General features: G+C 45.2%; 1 protein-coding gene across 6 annotated transcripts in view; it reads left to right on the forward strand.

Annotated features, from left to right (window-relative positions):
• Positions 1-18,493, forward strand: part of MAPK4 (mitogen-activated protein kinase 4) — a 161,537-nt gene that overhangs the window by 133,207 nt on the left and 9,837 nt on the right. For all 6 annotated transcript variants that reach the window (XM_048850387.2, XM_048850390.2, XM_048850389.2 and 3 more), the window contains one exon: positions 17,186-17,347. In XM_048850387.2, the coding sequence (XP_048706344.1) occupies positions 17,186-17,347 (162 nt within the window). The remainder of the gene's footprint in view (positions 1-17,185; positions 17,348-18,493) is intronic.

Genomic DNA, 18,493 nt, shown 5'->3' on the forward strand with positions numbered 1-18,493 from the left:
TGCATGGAACAGGTAGTTACTAGAAATCTAAAGGTGCATTTGATTTGATCATATGACATGACTGGATTTGTTGACCCTGGAAGTCCCTTCTACTCCTATGTTCCTATAACAAAACAGGATCATTGTTTTGTAGCCCCACAAAGAAACATACAACATTTTAGCAGTAAAATCCTGGAAGATATCCTGATGTTCTCAAGAAAATCTTTATCCAATGTATTTGCTAAACTGCTACTGGAGGAAGCAGGGGCCATATCACCTGCTAAATACTGGTTAAACACTATATGAAGCTTAAAACTTCAGCACTATATGAAGCTGGGACATTCAGTAATTTTTTCAAGAATGAAATGGATAATCTTCCTTCCTGGGGTATTTAATAGTCTCCCTTCTCTATTGTCATTATCACTGCCTATTATTATTTTGAAAGACAGGAGCAGTTTAATGCATTCATAAGCAGCCCAGCATAGGTTTTTCTAAATAAATCATCAGATCCATTAATAATGTAGAACAGCCCTTTCTTCAAAAATATTTCAGTGCACTGCATTGTGCTGCAGCCATGTGACTTTTGGTCTGCAGCCACTCTGGATCTCTTCATCCCTTTTATTTTATTTCAACCAAGGACCAAAGCTTTCAACTTCCATATTTCTCCTGTAAAAGCTACAATTAAGCATTCAGTGTTGCTTAGAAGAGATAGTTAAAATTGCCCTTGTCTTTGTGTATGTGTCGCTCTCTGTTTCTTTCTCTCTCCCCCCCCGTAAATTCTCCAGGTAACGGTGTGGCCATGGTGGCATAGGCGACAGCTAAGGGTAGTTGCCTGAGTAACCCTCCTGACCATCTGGGTACGTCCTTGGGTGGCTATCCCGAGTCACTGCCTCTGTCGCCATTTAGGCACTAGTTCAAGTAGAGCTAGCGCATCTCTGACTACCTGTGCTGGAAAGTACCCTCCCAGCTGCTGTGTAGACGTACCCTCAGAAATACAGCTCCACAAAACCTGAAACCTACTTTGTTTTTTTTAGAACCCAAACCAGATTATAGTCCAAGACAGCAGGATTTGGCATAAACCATATTAGACAAAACTTTAAAATAGTGGTTGGCTCCTTGTTTTTCTGGTTTCCACCATTTTATGACTCCTTAGTAGACCCCATAATGCTAATATACTTAGTTTACAGGTGAAGATCAAAATTAAAACTGCAAAAAACGCCTGTCCCTTTGTTTTTTCCTAGGAGTAGTACTTAGTATTTCTATTCACCTTTTATCAGGGGACCGCAAAGTATTTTCAAAACATGAATGAATTAATCCCCATAACACCCTGTAAGGTAAGTATTACTCTTTCCATTTTACAGGAGGGGAAGCTGAAGCAGAGAGAGGTGTGTAGTGACCTGTACAACATCGGTGGTAGACATAGACACAACCTATCAGATTTGTAGGTTAACCACTAATCTATGCTCCATCTCCTGTAAGGGTTTTCTATTAGCTAGAGGTAATAGGATGACATCTACAAAAGTTAAAATTTAGTCTACGTACGAAGAAAACTTTCCCGACTGGCTGTGTCTACACACAAAAGTTGTACCATGTTAACTGTACAAGGTTAGTTAATATAGCCCCAAAGACCAAAGCAGACTGTGAAGAACTTCAAAAAGATCTCACAAAACTAAGTGATTGGGCAACAAAATGGCAAATGAAATTTAATGAGGATAAATGTAAAGTAATGCATATTGGAAAAAATAACCCCAACTATACATACAATATGGGGCTAATTTAGCTACAACTAATCAGGAGAAAGATCTTGGAGTCATCGTGGATAGTTCTCTGAAGACGTCCACGCAGTGTGCAGCGGCAGTCAAAAAAGCAAACGGGATGTTAGGAATCATTAAAAAAGGGATAGAGAATAAGATGGAGAATATCCTATTGCCCTTATATAAATCCATGGTTCGCCCACATCTTGAATACTGCGTACAGATGTGGTCCCCTCATCTCAAAAGAGATATACTGGCATTAGAAAAGGTTCAGAAAAGGGCAACTAAAATGATTAGGGGTTTGGAACGGGTCCCATGTGAGGAGAAATTAAAGAGGCTAGGACTTGTCAGCTTGGAAAAGAAGAGGCTAAGGGGGGATATGATAGAGGTCTATAAAATCATGAGTGGTGTGGAGAAAGTGAATAAGGAAGAGTTATTTACTTGTTCCCATAATATAAGAACTAGGGGCCACCAAATTAAATTAATGGGCAGCAGGTTTGAAACAAATAAAAAGAAGTTCTTCTTTACACAGTGCACAGTCAACCTGTGGAACTCCTTGCCTGAGGAGGTTATGAAGGCTAGGACTATAACAGGGTTTAAAAGAGAATTGGGGATAAATTCATGGAGGCTAAGTCCGTAATGGCTATTAGCCAGGATGGGTAAGGAATGGTGTCCCTAGCCTCTGTTTGTCAGAGGGTGGAGCAGAATGGCAGGAGAGAGATCACTGATCATTACCTGTTAGGTTCACTCCCTCTGGGGCACCTGGCATTGGTCACAGTCAGTAGACAGGATACTGGGCTGGATGGACCTTTGCTCTGACCCAGCATGCCCAGTCTTATGTTCTTAACCCCTATAGTATGGAAACAGTTATATCAGTAAAAGTGTGCTTACTAGTGTACCTATTCTTGTGTGGGAAGAGGCATAAACTATACCAGCGTCAGGCACTTTTTTACTGGGAATTGTACCAGCATAACTATATCGAGTTAAAAAAAAATCATTGCACGCCTACTCAACATAGTTGTGCTGGTACAAAGCTGTGTGTAGGCCAGGTCTGAGGCACATTATACCGTGCAACAACATCCCGGTGGGAGGACTGATGAAAACCCAATTGTCTGAATCACTCAAACCTGACCAAGCACCATAGTGTGTGTACATATATATGTAATACTCCTGCTCTGACAGCAGCGTGGACCAGGCAACCTAACACCACTAGCTCTTACTGATTTTCAGTTTCTGCCACTCTAAAAATGTTTCTGTGGCTGTGGACATGGCATCTCTCCCTGCTCCCCTGATTACAGAGCCAAGGTATGGCACAGAGATCCCACCTACCCAGGCCTTCGTGCTCAGCCCTTAAGGCCCACTTCAGGAGAGGGATCCTCTCTACATGGACACACAACTCTCAGTGTAAGGAGAAGGGCAGGCGTCTGTCTACAATAGAGGATCTGCCCTGGCGCTCTCTTTACAAGTCTGTTTTTAAATCAGGGCTGTGACCGGCAGTCTGGTTTACAGCTGTTTGCAGGTCAGGCTGTTTGTGTACGCAGGCAGCGTAGCCGCTCAGGTTAGCTTCTCCATCCCTGCTGCACAAACACATATGGTGCCCATATGGTCCCTGACTGTGTCACTCTGAGCGTACACAGCATGTTTGATGGTCTTGGGCCCCAAGTAAATAGACCATAAGAGACAATTGCATGATTTTGCTCACAGAGACCATTGTAAACCTCTTTATAATTACATCTGGATTAATTGATTTTCGTACATGCTTCAATAATATAGTTTAATTTGGGTGCTTAGCACGAATCAATATCATTAGCTCAGTAGCCTGTCTGAGATGCTTAAACAATTTAAATGAATAACGATAATCAATTATAGGAAACAACAGCTCTTAAACTAGTGTCTCTTGTTAGACCTTTGTCCTCTGTGCCTATCTGTACAGTAGATGGGGGGCGGGGCGTGAGAGACAGAGGATGTAAATAAATGAGAAGGCTACAGATACATCAAAGGGCACTGAGGATACCAAAATAGCTCACAAAATTGAAGTTTTAGTAATCTGTAATACCACCAGAATCAGATTTATTGTTTTTACCTTGAGAACAGAATTCACAGCCAAGCAACTAACATGAATCCTCTTCTCTCCAGTCCTCCGAAGAGAAAATGCTTGAAACGCAAAAGCATATCATGTATCATTCTGTGCTGTAATACAAATACAGGGCTTTTCGTCAGTAGAACTCAAAGTGCTTTGCAAAGGAAGTCAGTGTCATCACCCCCATTTTACAGGTGGGGAAACTGAGACCCAGAGTGGGGAAATGACTTGCCCAGAGTCACCCCGCAGGCCAGTGGCAGAACCAGGAATAGAACCAAGGTCACCTGATTGGTCTAGCCACTAGGTAACACTGCCTCCCTGAATGTGGTGGTACAATTTATTGAATAAAAATAAAAATGCCGCCTGGCCACTTGCTACTGCATGCAGTAGCCTTATTTGCAACTGTTCTCTGTCTTTGTGTAACGCTCGAACAATGGGCCCCTCTTTTTGGAACATCTTTTCCATGCTTTGCCTACCTTGGCCCCTGTTCGTAAAAGACTCTTGCATGTTTATTTGCTTCTCCTACCCTCAAGATTTGCCAAACCCATGATTTTCAGTTAAACCATATTACGGGTCTGATCCAGGGCTCACTGAAGTCAATGGGGATCTTTCCATAGATTCTCAAGCCCTTAGTCAATAAACAGATTGTGAAAGGTGCCAGACTAATAGCCCTGGTGAGCTGGATCCTCTGTTTACACACAAAGCAGGTATAGCACAAGTAGCAGTTCTGCAGGCTTCCCCCTCTGCCGCATGCTGCCGATGTGCCCCCATCGGTATTCTGCCTCTTGGGGCACTGCCAACAAGCGTGCCCTTTGTGAGGGAAGGTATTGTGTGTCCACTCAGAATAGGACTGAGACCAACCAGTCGTGCTTCACAGAAGCCACTGAACACCTATTCCTACTGACCTTTTCTGGATTTGAACTGGCAGCCTTCTGACAAAAGCTCTAAAGGCCATCACTAACTCCCAAGCCATCCACTCCCTGAGGTTAGCTGTTTACAGCAATAGCTTAGTCCATTTTTGTTGAGAAGGATGGTTTGGATTTAGAGGTACAAACAAGTTGACACATTCTCAGCTTGTTCTCTGCCAACCCAGCGCAGCAAATTTACAGTAAATTTGATATTTAAAAAAACAGAGCAGTGTGTTAGGTCAAGATGAGGCGGTGCTGCTCCACCCAGCAAAGCTCCAGCAGGGATGCAGAATGTGTTTTATCACTTTGCTGATACAAACATATTTTTGGTTGTGAGACTGGTTCCCTCCTGTGAACAAGAGAAGGAATCTGCAAAGTGCAAGGTCATGTACTTATGAACTAATAAGAATTTTTGCTATATGCTGGTGACGTATCAGTTAGAAGTGACAGAGGAGGAGAAAGACCTGGGTGTATTGATTGATCACAGGATGACTATGACCATCAATGTGATGTGGCTCAGAAAAAGGCCAATGCCGTCCTAGAATGTATCGGGTGAGGTATTTCCATAGAGATAGGAAAGTGTTAGTCCATTATACAAGGCACTGATGAGACCTCATCTGGAATACTGTGTGCAATTCTGGTCCCCCCATGTTTAAGAAAGATGAATTCAAATGGGAACAGATGCAGAGAAGGACTATTTGTATGATCAGAGGAATGGAGAACCTATTTTATGAGAGGAGACTCAAAGAACTTGGCTTGTTTAGTCTGACCAAAAGAAAGCTGAGGGGAGATATGATTGCTCACTATAAAAAAACATCAGAGGGATAAATACCTGGGAGGGAGAGGAGTTATTTAAGTTAAGCACCAAAGTGGACACAAGAACAAATAGATATAAACTGGCCATCGACAAGTTTAGGCTTGAAATTAGGCAAAGGTTTCTAACCATCAGAGGAGTGAAGTTTTGAACAGCCTTCCAAGGGGAGCAGTGGAGGCAAAAACCTATCTGGCTGCAAGACTGAGCTTGGTAAGTTTATGGAGGGGATGGTATGATGAGACTGCCTACATGGGCATGTGGCCCATCTGCGACTGCGAGTAGCAAATATCTCTATTGGCCGGTGACAGGACATTAAGTGGGAAGGGCTCTGAGTTACTACAGAAAATTCTTTCCCAGATGTCTGGCTGATGGGTCTTGCCCACATGCTCAGGGTCATCCTTGCCCTCTGATGATTGGTTATTCATTCACAGTTCACCCACTCTTGACTTCAGGCTCAGTTCATATGCCCTCTGTGCTCCCTTTCTTCTTATAACACCCCGTGTAATGGCCCTCTGCATTCCTGGTCTCTTTTCAGCTAATACCCTCCAATTATTTTTTTTAAAAAGAAACAAAGTAACAACAACAAGAAAAATCAAGGACCTAGCATGCTGTTTGCAAATCATCCCAATGCTCATTCTGCTTGTATGTTCTATTTCTCCCTCCCCATCCCCCCCACAACACTTTGTCTCTTTTGTCTGTTGATATTGCAAGCTGTTCAGGGCAGGGGCTAGCTTTTATACTCTGTCTGTATAGGACTTAGCACAGAGGGGTCCTGATCTTAGTTGGGGTCCCTAGATGGGGGTCGGCAACCTTCAGCACACGGCCCATCAAGGTAATCCACATTTTGTTGACTGTCTGCAGGCACAGCCCCCCGCAGCTCCCAGTGGCAGTGGTTCGCCGTTCCCAGACACTGTGAGCTGTGGAGGGCCGTGCCTATGGATGGTCAACGTAAACAAAATGTCTCACGGCCCGCCAGCGGATTACCCTGATGGGCCACATGCCAAAGGTTGCCAACCCCTGCCTTAAACATTGATGTAATACAAATAATAATTCTGACTTAAAGTATATTATTGTATTGTTGTCTTTTCTGACACCAGTGTCCCCATTCTCACACCAGCATTGCCCCTTCCCTGAGTTGTAGCAGACTTTCCCAAGCTTTGCAAGTTGGCTTCCTAGTGGTGGAGAAATCAGTGAAGAAGATTCTGGGTATATGCTGAGTAGAACTTGTTTAATTTACGCAGGTACATCAGCTCTGAAATGAGATGGGCAAAGAGCATTCGGGGCAATCCCATCTCCTAGGAACCTCAGCCCAACACCAAAGCCCTCTTTCAAGCAGAACCCAGTGCAGACAGTAAATTCTCCTGCTGCTCGCACAGCTCCCTCCACATATCAGCTTGCATGCCCCCAAACTAACAACACAGCACATCTTCTTCCATGAATAAAAACTTGCTTGCACATTCAGAAAAAGAATTTGGAAAGATTATATATAACAGCGCCACCTTGTGACGCCTACCGTAATGTATCATGACATGCATCCTTGGCTAAATGGTTCATTTAATGAAGTAATTGTTTAAGCTTGTGTTCTGTACATTGTGCCTGCCTCACTGGTGTCAATGGGAGCAGGACCAGATCCCTGTGTGCATAGAAAAACAAAGCAAGCTGCATAACGTTTGGCTTCTAACCTGAATCGTGCTGTTCTCCTCTCTTCTCTTTCCCTGCACTCCTTCTAGCGTTCACAAAGATACATTGCATTTATCAGTTTCTGCTTTACGATGTTTGAAATACATATAACAGAAAGAGCTAGAGCCTGCTAAACCACTTAGAATTTTGATTAGTCCCAGGGTCTCTAGTGAAGGAGAAATGCCCCATTGTAGAAGAGACCAGCTGCACGGTGTGTGGACAGGGAGGCCTGTACTTTTCATGGGACCCTTGAAGACCAAAGTTCTTAGATTTTGACATATTTATTAAAATTGAAGCTAGGAGTCAGTTCACCTTTAGTCAGTGTCATAGACATTTGCAACAAACCAACAACTTAAGTTTGGTAGCTCAGTTATTGGGGAGTATAAAATAGCTCTGTGATGGCTTTTAATGCTGGTTTGGACAGTTTTAGGATGCTTAGCCTAAAACAATTCACAGGTGTCTCTAACAGCACGAAGACTCAGAGGAGCAGCGCCTCCTGCTGGTTGTTTGGGAATTAGCTCTTCCAGCACTCAGAGCACCTCCTGGTGGCTGGTGTCTCACCTGCCTCAGGCCCCCTATGTCCCTTCTGGACCCCAGTGCCCTTTTCCTCAGGGTTCTGCCCCAGCAGTACCCCCACACGCTGGGTCTCCCCCAACCCTCTACACCCACCTTGCCTCAGTGGCTACTGCCAGTCATCATCTAGCCCCCTCTCACTGGGGCAGACTGCAGTCTGTAATGGCCACTCATCATTGGCAAGGGGGTCAGACCAACTGCCTCTGCCTATTCCCGGGCTGCACCTCCCAGCCCAGTACCTGCTTTGGCCTTTAGCAAGGCCTCAGACTGGGGAGTTGCCAGGCTCGAGCTCCCCAGCTCCTCTTGCCTTTCCCCAGCACTGCTCTGCTTCAGGTACCCTATTCCCAGGCAGCTAGGTCCTTCTCCCTCTAAGGCTGGAGAGAGACTGTGACCTAGCTCCACCCTTAGCCCTTCTTATCAGGGCCTGCTGTGACCTGATTAGATGTGGCCCCAGCTGTGGCCACTTCTCCAATCAGCCTACCTTTTCTCCCAGGAGCAGGGTAACTGCCCTGCTACAGTGTCACGTGGACTGATTTTGATATCACGTTGTTGTATGCAGTGTTGTTGTAGCCGTGTTGGTCCCAGGATATTAGAGAGACAAGGTGGGTGAGGTAATATCTTTTATTGGATCAACTTCCACTGGTGAGAGAGACAAGCTTTTGAGCTTACACACACCTACAGACGCGCTCTTGTCTCTCTCACCAGCAGAAGTTGGTTCAATAAAAGATATTACCTCACCCACCTTGTCTCTCTAATATCCTGGGACCAACACGGCTACAACAACACTGCCAAAGGGGGATTTCTCTGACACATTTCTCTCTTTTTTAACATAGTGCAGCGATACGTTTGAAAAGTTTAATTATCCTGAGACTGAAGTCCTGACTCCAAATCCTAGACCTGTCTGCAAGTCTAAGGGGAAGTCACCTTTCCAAAGAGATAGGGCACGATGTCTCAACTCCTAATACTCTAGATAACAACATTAACATAGTATCTTTAGTTCCTGTCTTGCCTTTCATAAATTAATGCACTCACAACCGTCATACCAGTTGTATAAATACAGGATAAACAGATAGAGAGACCTGTCTTCCTAAGAGCACTAGCTATTTCAGGTTTCAGTTAGCAGCTTTTGTGTTGGACACATTCAGCAATCAGTGGCCAGAAATAAGAATTACCATTAAGACCTTTTGATTTTTAACAACTTGTAATTTGCATCCCACTTAGGGATTTAGCCTAACAACAAACCATTCGTTTCCTGTTTTTCTCCTTTAGTTTCACGTGGAGTCACTGTGCAAAGCTCTAAATATCCAGAACGTAGCTTTTCTGTAGGAGAACATATTCATTTGCAGCTGGTTGGAGACTGGGGAGCATCACTGTAGCAGACCACTGCAGGAAGCCCTAAGAATAGGTCTCTCTGTCATTTAAATTCGGATGTTTCTTTCTCTTCTCACCCCCCAAATCTGAAATATCTTTATATGAGCCCCTACTGATGGTGTGTATTGTGGGGGGTGATGACCATCAGCACTAATTTAATCATTGCCTTTTGGAATGTCCATTTAAACCCATTGTCACATGCTGGGTAAGGGCTATATCAGGCCAGTAGGCAGAACTCTGAGGAAGGGGAGGGGAAGAGTGGGGGGCATGATGATGCATTGCTCCAGGGAGACCCCTGGGAGGTATTATACACTGGGAAGAAAAAAGACCTCCTTGAACTCCCCAGCACACAGAGGGAGCACATCCACTGCCATACCCATTTCTAGGGCACAGCGTATCCTCCCACCTGCATGCCATTCCCATTGCACCTGCTGGTTTCTGGGGGTGGAGGCATGGTGCCATGTACCCACTGGTCCTCCTCCCTGCCCCTTCGCACTCTGTGTGCCCCCCTGCCCCCAAAGAAGGTCCAGAAGAGTCACTGCTCTCCCCTAAGCTCAGGGTTTATAATGCTGCCAGGCCCTGTCCCCTCCTTCCCCAAGCACCCTCAGAAGGGGCAGCCACCTGTGCACTGAGTATGTATTGCCCTCTTCCAGATGGATTGTCCAGCATGTTTAAGTGTCTGTGACAGTGGGCCAGAATCTGATCTGATTTACACTGCTGTAAATCTGCACTGATTCCATTGACTGGGAGTGGGAGTTACTCTGGATTTACACAGGGTAACTGACAGCGGAATCTGACCCTGTGTTTTCCTCTAGTAATTGATGCTCACAGGGTAAGCACTGATACTACTGATTTCAGTGGTAGCCGTGTTAGTCTGTATCAGCAAAAAAATCGAGGAGTCCTTGTGGCACCTTAGAGACTAACAAATTTATTTGGGCATAATCCTTTCAAGTATTTATACGTGCTCCTGTATCTTTTACTTCATACATCTGATGAAGTGGGTTTTAGCTCACGAAAGCTTGTGCCCAAATAAATTTGTTAGTCTCTAAGGTGCCACAAGGACTCCTCATTTTTTTTACTGATGCTACTGTAACTGATAGACTTTCTCCTGTGACTGAAATGGAAGATGCCAGTTTGTTTTGGAGCTGCAAGACCTAGTTTCTATCACTGAGGCTGCAGTTTGGTAGTTCAGCTGGCAATTATGGTGTCTGCTGTTCGTTGTCATGGGTTCCTTACATTATGTCTCAGAGAGGTGATTGCCCCCTCTATATGATATCTCTGTCTAGCATCCCTGGTTAATAAAGGCACGTAATTTCAGCTACTAAAATAATAATGAAAGTAGATGTGAGTTTGACTTTGATAGCAGTGTTAATAATTTAGAACAACACTGATGAGATCCCATCAAACTCTCCTGCAGTAGCCACATTCTTGGCTGGATTGCTCTATCTGACTTGGCCATCTGACTTGGCCAAGAAACTGGGAGGGTTTCTTCAGGTATGTTGGCAACAAGAAGAAAGCCAAGGAATGTGTGGGCCCCTTACTGAATGAGGGAGGCAAACTAGTGACAGAGGATGTGGAAAAAGCTAATGTACTCAATGCTTTTTTTGCCTCTGTTTTCACTAACAAGGTCAGCTCCCAGACTGCTACGCTGGGCATCACAAAATGGGGAAGAGATGGACAGCCCTCTGTGGAGATAGAGGTGGTTAGGGACTATTTAGAAAAGCTGGACGTGCACAAGTCCATGGGGCCGGACGAGTTGCATCCGAGAGTGCTGAAGGAACTGGCGGCTGTGATTGCAGAGCCATTGGCCATTATCTTTGAAAACTCGTGGCGAACCGGGGAAGTCCCGGATGACTGGAAAAAGGCTAATGTAGTGCCAATCTTTAAAAAAGGGAAGAAGGAGGATCCTGGGAACTACAGGCCAGTCAGCCTCACTTCAGTCCCTGGAAAAATCATGGAGCAGGTCCTCAAAGAATCAATCCTGAAGCACTTGCATGAGAGGAAAGTGATCAGGAACAGCCAGCATGGATTCACCAAGGGAAGGTCATGCCTGACTAATCTAATCGCCTTCTATGATGAGATTACTGGTTCTGTGGATGAAGGGAAAGCAGTGGATGTATTGTTTCTTGACTTTAGCAAAGCTTTTGACACGGTCTCCCACAGTATTCTTGTCAGCAAGTTAAGGAAGAATGGGCTGGATGAATGCACCACAAGGTGGGTAGAAAGCTGGCTAGATTGTCGGGCTCAACGGGTAGTTATCAATGGCTCCATGTCTAGTTGGCAACCGGTATCAAGTGGAGTGCCCCAAGGGTCGGTCCTGGGGCCGGTTTTGTTCAATATCTTCATAAATGATCTGGAGGATGGTGTGGATTGCACTCTCAGCAAATTTGCGGATGATAATAAACTGGGAGGAGTGGTAGATACGCTGGAGGGGAGGGGTAGGATACAGAAGGACCTAGACAAATTGGAGGATTGGGCCAAAAGAAATCTGATGAGGTTCAATAAAGATAAGTGCAGGGTCCTGCACTTAGGACGGAAGAACCCAATGCACAGCTACAGACTAGGGACCGAATGGCTAGGCAGCAGTTCTGCGGAAAAGGACCTAGGGGTGACAGTGGACGAGAAGCTGGATATGAGTCAGCAGTGTGCCCTTGTTGCCAAGAAGGCCAATGGCATTTTGGGATGTATACGTAGGGGCATAGCGAGCAGATCGAGGGACGTGATCGTTCCCCTCTATTCGACATTGGTGAGGCCTCATCTGGAGTACTGTGTCCAGTTTTGGGCCCCACACTTCAAGAAGGATGTGGATAAATTGGAGAGAGTCCAGCGAAGGGCAACAAAAATGATTAGGGGTCTGGAACACATGAGTTATGAGGAGAGGCTGAGGGAGCTGGGATTGTTTAGCCTGCAGAAGAGAAGAATGAGGGGGGATTTGATAGCTGCTTTCAACTACCTGAAAGGGGGTTCCAAAGAGGATGGCTCTAGACTGTTCTCAATGGTAGCAGATGACAGAACGAGGAGTAATGGTCTCAAGTTGCAGTGGGGGAGGTTTAGATTGGATATTAGGAAAAACTTTTTCACTAAGAGGGTGGTGAAACACTGGAATGCGTTACCTAGGGAGGTGGTAGAATCTCCTTCCTTAGAGGTTTTTAAGGTCAGGCTTGACAAAGCCCTGGCTGGGATGATTTAACTGGGAATTGGTCCTGCTTCGAGCAGGGGGTTGGACTAGATGACCTTCTGGGGTCCCTTCCAACCCTGATATTCTATGATTCTATGATCGCTAGCAGCATGGTCAGAACTGCTGGCCTGTAAATATTTCACAGATAAATGCTCATTACTCTCACTGTAGCTCTACAGCCCATGGTTTACTGGCAAAGCAGGTTGGGAAAAAATCATTCAACCTTCAAGGAACTTCATGGTACAAAAATCCCCTCTTGTTGATCAGCTATAGATATCCAGCTGATCTTAGCCGATCGGCTGAGCACTGGTGACGGGATGTTTATAAGCAGAGATTCAGGCAGACAGAAAGCTGATAGTACAGCTCAGTATTTATGCAGTGCCGCTTCTTGGTACACATGAGAAAGTGAAAACCATCATGGGAACTCTTGGTCCAAATTCAGTCTTCGATAAAGAATAGAATTAACAGTTAAAATATTGACTTCGCCCCAGACTTGCTCTGTTAAGAGCTGATGTCTCAGTGAACTCTGGGTCCATTCTAACTCCTCCACCATTTATTTCTTTCCACTGATTGATAATCACCCTTGAATGGAAATTTAGTAATATCTGGACAACTACGTCGTTTGCTAAATCTCAGGATTTTTAGCAGTGGAGAAATTTACCAGTATTAAAAGAGGTATCTTTGACAGTTCCATTGATGCATGGCAACCATTTAATTTAGGTCCCAGTCCTGCAAAATTTTGCACATGTCCTTAACTTTATGCACGGTGAGTAGTCTAAGGGCAGGTCTACATTATAAAATTAAGTCGACCTAAGTTACGTCAACTTACAGCCACTGCAGTAATTAAATCGCTTTTGCATGTCCGCACTATGCTCCTTGTATCGGTGAGGTGGATCCTCCCAAGGAGCACTTGCATCAATTTAACTGTCAGTGTGGGACATTGTGGGACAGCTTTTGAAGGCAGCAACAGTCGATGTCAATAACGTAGTGTTTTCAGTGACGCTGCATCGACCTAACTACATCGGCCTAAGCGCTACGCCTCTCGCGGCGGTGGAGTTATTAAGTAGGTGTAGTGGGCAAGTGACATCAGTGGGAGCTGCATTTTAGGGTAGATGCTTACAGAGTTAGGTTGATGTAAGCTGCCTTTTGTCGTACATTTTACCCATGGAGAACATCTGAAAACTGCTTGTACTGATAAACTTCTCTTGGCAGTACTAATCCTTGCATGTGCTGTCTGTGAAGCTTTAATACATCTGTTTGTTTTCTTTATAGAAATTCTCACTGTGTCAATCTTTTCTTATGTCTGCCTGTGCATGCTTCAAGAAAAAGAATATTTTAGTCCCCTCTCCAAGCACCAAAACTGGCCTTTATCTGCTTCTAAGCAGCTAGATAGATTGCTGTTAGAAAACTGAAAGTGTTGAGCTCAGCTGAGAAGGAATGGTGAAACCACAGCTGAATGTTAGTCTCTAGAGCCAGGTAATTTATAATGAGGACTTATTTGAAAAATTCAATCTCTTTTTCTGGTCACAGACTATCATGAGCTGATCTTGGTTCCTTTGAATTTATTATGTGATGGCATTTTTTTAAACATTGCTGATTGTTTGAAAACAGTTCACTTCTCTCTGGATGGTGGTTATTTGTTGTTCCAGCTGTGTTGCTTTACTGCAAATTGTCAGATAAGTCACATGATGGCGTTTCTGGTCCCTGCTCGGATGAGTGCTCAAGTATTTCTAGAGCAAATACTTATGCACGCAAAATTCCCTTTCATATGTCTGAGTATTCTTGGCCTCTGAAATTCACTTTCGCAAACATTTATGCCAGGAAAACTCTGCTGCGCTGCAGGTTTGCGAGAAATGAACATGAAGGGAATGTGAACATGGGCAAAGCAAAAATGTGATTTTACAGTGACTGAAATTTTTTCCACTATTATCCTATGAAATATTATTTTTATTGTGTTAGCATCTAGGGGACACCAATCCTAGACCATTGTGCTAGGCACTGTACAAACACAAACAGAACAAAAAGACAGTCCCTGCTCAGAGGAGCTTACACTCTAAGCATAACACAAGAGACAACAAATGGATATAACAGATGGGGGAACACTGAGACAAATATCCTAGCTGTCATAGAGGCCAGGTGTGGACTGGGCTAGTCATTTCAGATAATGCACCAGCAGTGGGGTAGTGTAAAGACAACAGCCACCTGGAGGTAAACCAGACATTCTTCAGATTATAATACTGGAGAGGTCATCCATATATTTTAGAGGATCATTAAAGATTTCACAGCACTTTTTGTAAGAGTAGGAGCGTTGGCCCTCGGCCTTACCGAAATCTCACTGGTGTCTAGCGTAGTAACAACCTCCTCCACCGCCTTCAGTTTCAGTTGCGTGCAGTTGATTCTTTATCACCCACTCTAAACTATCATATAGTCTAGCTGTGCCTTGCTAAACAGAACAGGTTTTTCTCTGGTGGGAGGCGCGATTTGTCCAGTATATCTGTTTAAATAAGAGGCCTGTCCTTCGGAGCACCCAGAAAACCCACTGAGGACCTTTGGAATCTGGACCACTTTTATTTAAGTTCCTAAATACAGATTTGGAGCCTAACCTTAGGCAGTGTCTGGAGTCATGCAGCCCTTAAGTGCTACTGCTATAGAAATAAATAATCATAGGATGTCACCTTTAACTATACTCAGGAAAAAGAACAGCAGTACTTGTGGCACCTTAGAGACTAACCAATTTATTTGAGCATGAGCTTTCGTGAGCTACAGCTCACTTCATTGGATGCAGGAAAACACCGGCGCAAAAAGTCCATGTGAGGCCAAAATGTTGGCTAAAAGCCTGGGTCTGCAAATGCTAAGAGGATTTTTTAATACCTGGCTGTTTGAGTGATTTCTGGAAAAGACAGGCGGGGAGTTCAGGCAGAGCTATAGGTTTACTGGGCGTGCTCATTGCTGGTTTCTGAGCAGCTACCAGCCTGCAGCTGACAGGTAGCCACACCGTGATGGAGTGCATCAGGAGTACGTTTGTTCCTTTGCCTGAGAATTTAAAAGGAGGCAAGGGGAACATTTAATTAGCAAAGATTCTGCAAGGCTGCCGAATCAGAGACATAACATGGCAACTGGGTACGGTCCAAGGGGCAGGGCCGGCTCTAGGTTTTTTGCCACCCCAAGCAAAAAAATTTGCTGCCCCAAGCTCCGAGAGCGCAACTGCCCAAAGAAGAAAAGGGTGGCTGGAACGTGCCGCCCCTGGAATTGTGCCGCCCCCAAGCACGTGCTGGCTTTCCTCGTGCATAAAGCCAGTCCTGCCAATGGGACTGCAAAGGCCACTTGTCCTTTTGGTACTGTGGACCAGTCTCCCCCACCAGCCCCTGCCCTGGTTCCTATGGTGCATTGCGGGGCTCTGCACTAGATACCGTTTGCCAATGATAGAGGCTGCATCAGGGTATAAAATCAGCCCTGCCTCATTTCCTTTCTGTCCTGATGTCATAGCTGAGTCACTGCAAGAGCTCGGGGACCGCCCCCCTCAGCCTGGGCACGCACCATACTCTTTGGGGTGACCTGGAGGGAGCAGCCCTTACACTTGGGGAAGCACAGGGACTGCAGCAGGTACAATGTGGGAGCACAAGAGCTGGAGCTTCTTGCCTCTTGTCCTGCCTGTGCAGTGAGTAATCTGGCCCCGTGTTTGTAAATCACTGGGTAAAGCCACACTGCCCGTAAACGTATTTCTTAGCAAGAATCAGTTTCCTATCCACCAACCTCCAGAACTGAAGCTTTAAATCAGGATTTTTTCCCAAACAACTCAGCCCCGCTCCCCAGTTCTAGACCTGGGCAAGCCTGAAGGAACAGAGGAAGCATGGCACCCCACAGTGGGCACCCTAGGCATCCCAGTGTGAAACCCCACAGGTCATTATGCTGCCTTCTCGGGGGATTTGCCTGGCATAGCAATGTGATATGGGGTGTGATTTTTGTGTGTGTGATGTTTCTATGTCATCCAGAAGCCCTAGTGTAGACACATATCTGCACTACTGTGCTTTTAATAGTATAGTTTATTTCTGATATAAGTTATACTCGCAAAAGGACTTTTTTGCCCATATAAACTGCATCTCCACGAGGAAGGTTTGCTGGCATAGCTATGCTGACAGCCTTTTCCAGAGTAGACCTGGCCTGCATCATTGGCCCATCCTCTTCAAGGACAAAAGTGAGGTACCAAAGCCAAGTTTGACCACTCTTGTTTTGTTTAGTGGATGGAGAGCTTATGGAAGGTGCCAAGTCAATGGGTCAGGGGAGTGAAGTCCTCCTCTATTTAACTATTCAACGGGCACAGCACAGACAGTAGCAGTGTAAGCTTCTCTTGCAATGCCCACTAGTTGCCAGAACATTGACCTGGAGAGCTCCCATCTCGAAGGGGGAAATTCCACCTCTATGTCCATTCAGTCTGGGCCATCGGACTGAAACTCCCAATTAAGTCACCAGTAGCAACATTACAAGTATCAAGGAAGTGAAACCTCAGCAACTGAATGGGGAAGGGATATTTATTCCAGCTGATTAGAACTGGTGGTAATAAAAACAAGCCATAGGGAAGAAAGCTTTAGTTGAAGGTTCAACATCTTGATCCCTTTAACTAAGGTCCGAGAACGCTCTCCTCCCACATTTCTGCTCCTACAAGGATACTTTTAGGGGGCAAATACCCAATTCAAGACTTTATATTCTTGATTTTCCTAAGATTAAAAAAAGAAGTGGAAAAAATCCTCTGTCTTCAAAAACTCCAAACCAAAATCACAACAACATAAAGGCACCCAACAATGAAAAAAAATCTCACCAGCACTGAAAGCCTGTTGTTTGCTCATATAGGGAATCATGAGCTGGAACAGATGCAGCTCATTCTGGAGACGATCCCCGTTGTCCATGAAGAGGACAAAGAGGAGCTGCTCAAAGTGATGCCAACTTTCATCAACAGCACCTGGGAAGTGAAGAAACCTTTACGCAAGCTGCTTCCGGAATTGAATGGCGAAGGTACCGTAGCTTTAAGTCACATTTTGATCAGGTTTCTCTCATCCTCCTGATTTTAAGACGAGATCTCCCCCCAGTGGGCTATACAAGAGGAACCATCCCCCAAGTTCAAACACAACACCACAGGAGAGCTGCTGGAGACCTGCTCTCTCCAGGAAGAATTCCTTTCACGATTCATCTTGCCCCAGCCACCCCCTCAGCAGCTAGGCCCTGTGGCATCCCCCAGGCCACTAGGCTCCCTGCCCCATCCTAAGGAAGGAATCATATCAGGGCATGGGGAAATGTCATAAGTTAATGCTACCTGGATCAGTGTTATGCTAGGGAATTGCTCCAGGTTTGTGGGCGATGATATTGAGAAGGGCGGCTGGCGTGCATCATGCCACACTTCCCCCATCTCCCCGTGGATCACACACAGAGACTTTCCAGAGTCCAGGGGAGATGGGGATCATCTCACAGAGCTGGTACTCTCTCACCTTTCCCTTGTGCCTCAGCCCAAATCACTTCGTTCCTCCCCACTCCTGCTCAGGGGAAGGGAGAAGTGTGTAAGGTCCTAACGGAGACGTTTTACTTTAATAGTCTGGCTACAAGGCAGCAGTGTAGTACTTTAAGAGTGGGCACCTTGCCTTTCAGAGGTGTAACACTATCAAAGTATGACACATTGCCCTCTATAGCCTGGTGAATGCTGTTTTGGCTGCATTCATATGTGTCTGTTCTGGAGTTGTTATTAATGTAACTGACCCAGAATTTATCCCCAAGTTGGGATAATTTTCTTGTTTCCCTACTTCTTGGACAAATACACATGTGCACAGTGAGAGAATAATTCCTTTCATCCATGTAGATCTGAGATCCCTGACACGCCCCTACAGTATCCCAAGGCAGGACTTTTTCCAAACTCCTGGCTGTTTTTTGTTTGTTTGTTTGTGGGATTGGGGCAGAAGGTGTATTTACCTTCAAGACTTTCTGCCTGGAATGACTGGTAGCACTTCAATTGCTTCCAGCACAATTGTTCCCTTCTGTGGTCCAGGGGCCAACTAAAACTGACTTCTGTCTCTGTGCCTGAGTGCTGCAAGCAACGAGCCTTTGGACCAGGGCTTGAGCATTTCATTGGTACTCTCCAGCAGCTTTTTAATTAGTCAGGGGTGGCAGGAC

This window comes from Caretta caretta, chromosome 5 (assembly GCF_965140235.1).
Source record: "Caretta caretta isolate rCarCar2 chromosome 5, rCarCar1.hap1, whole genome shotgun sequence".
In the NCBI taxonomy this organism is placed as follows: Eukaryota; Metazoa; Chordata; order Testudines; family Cheloniidae; genus Caretta; species Caretta caretta.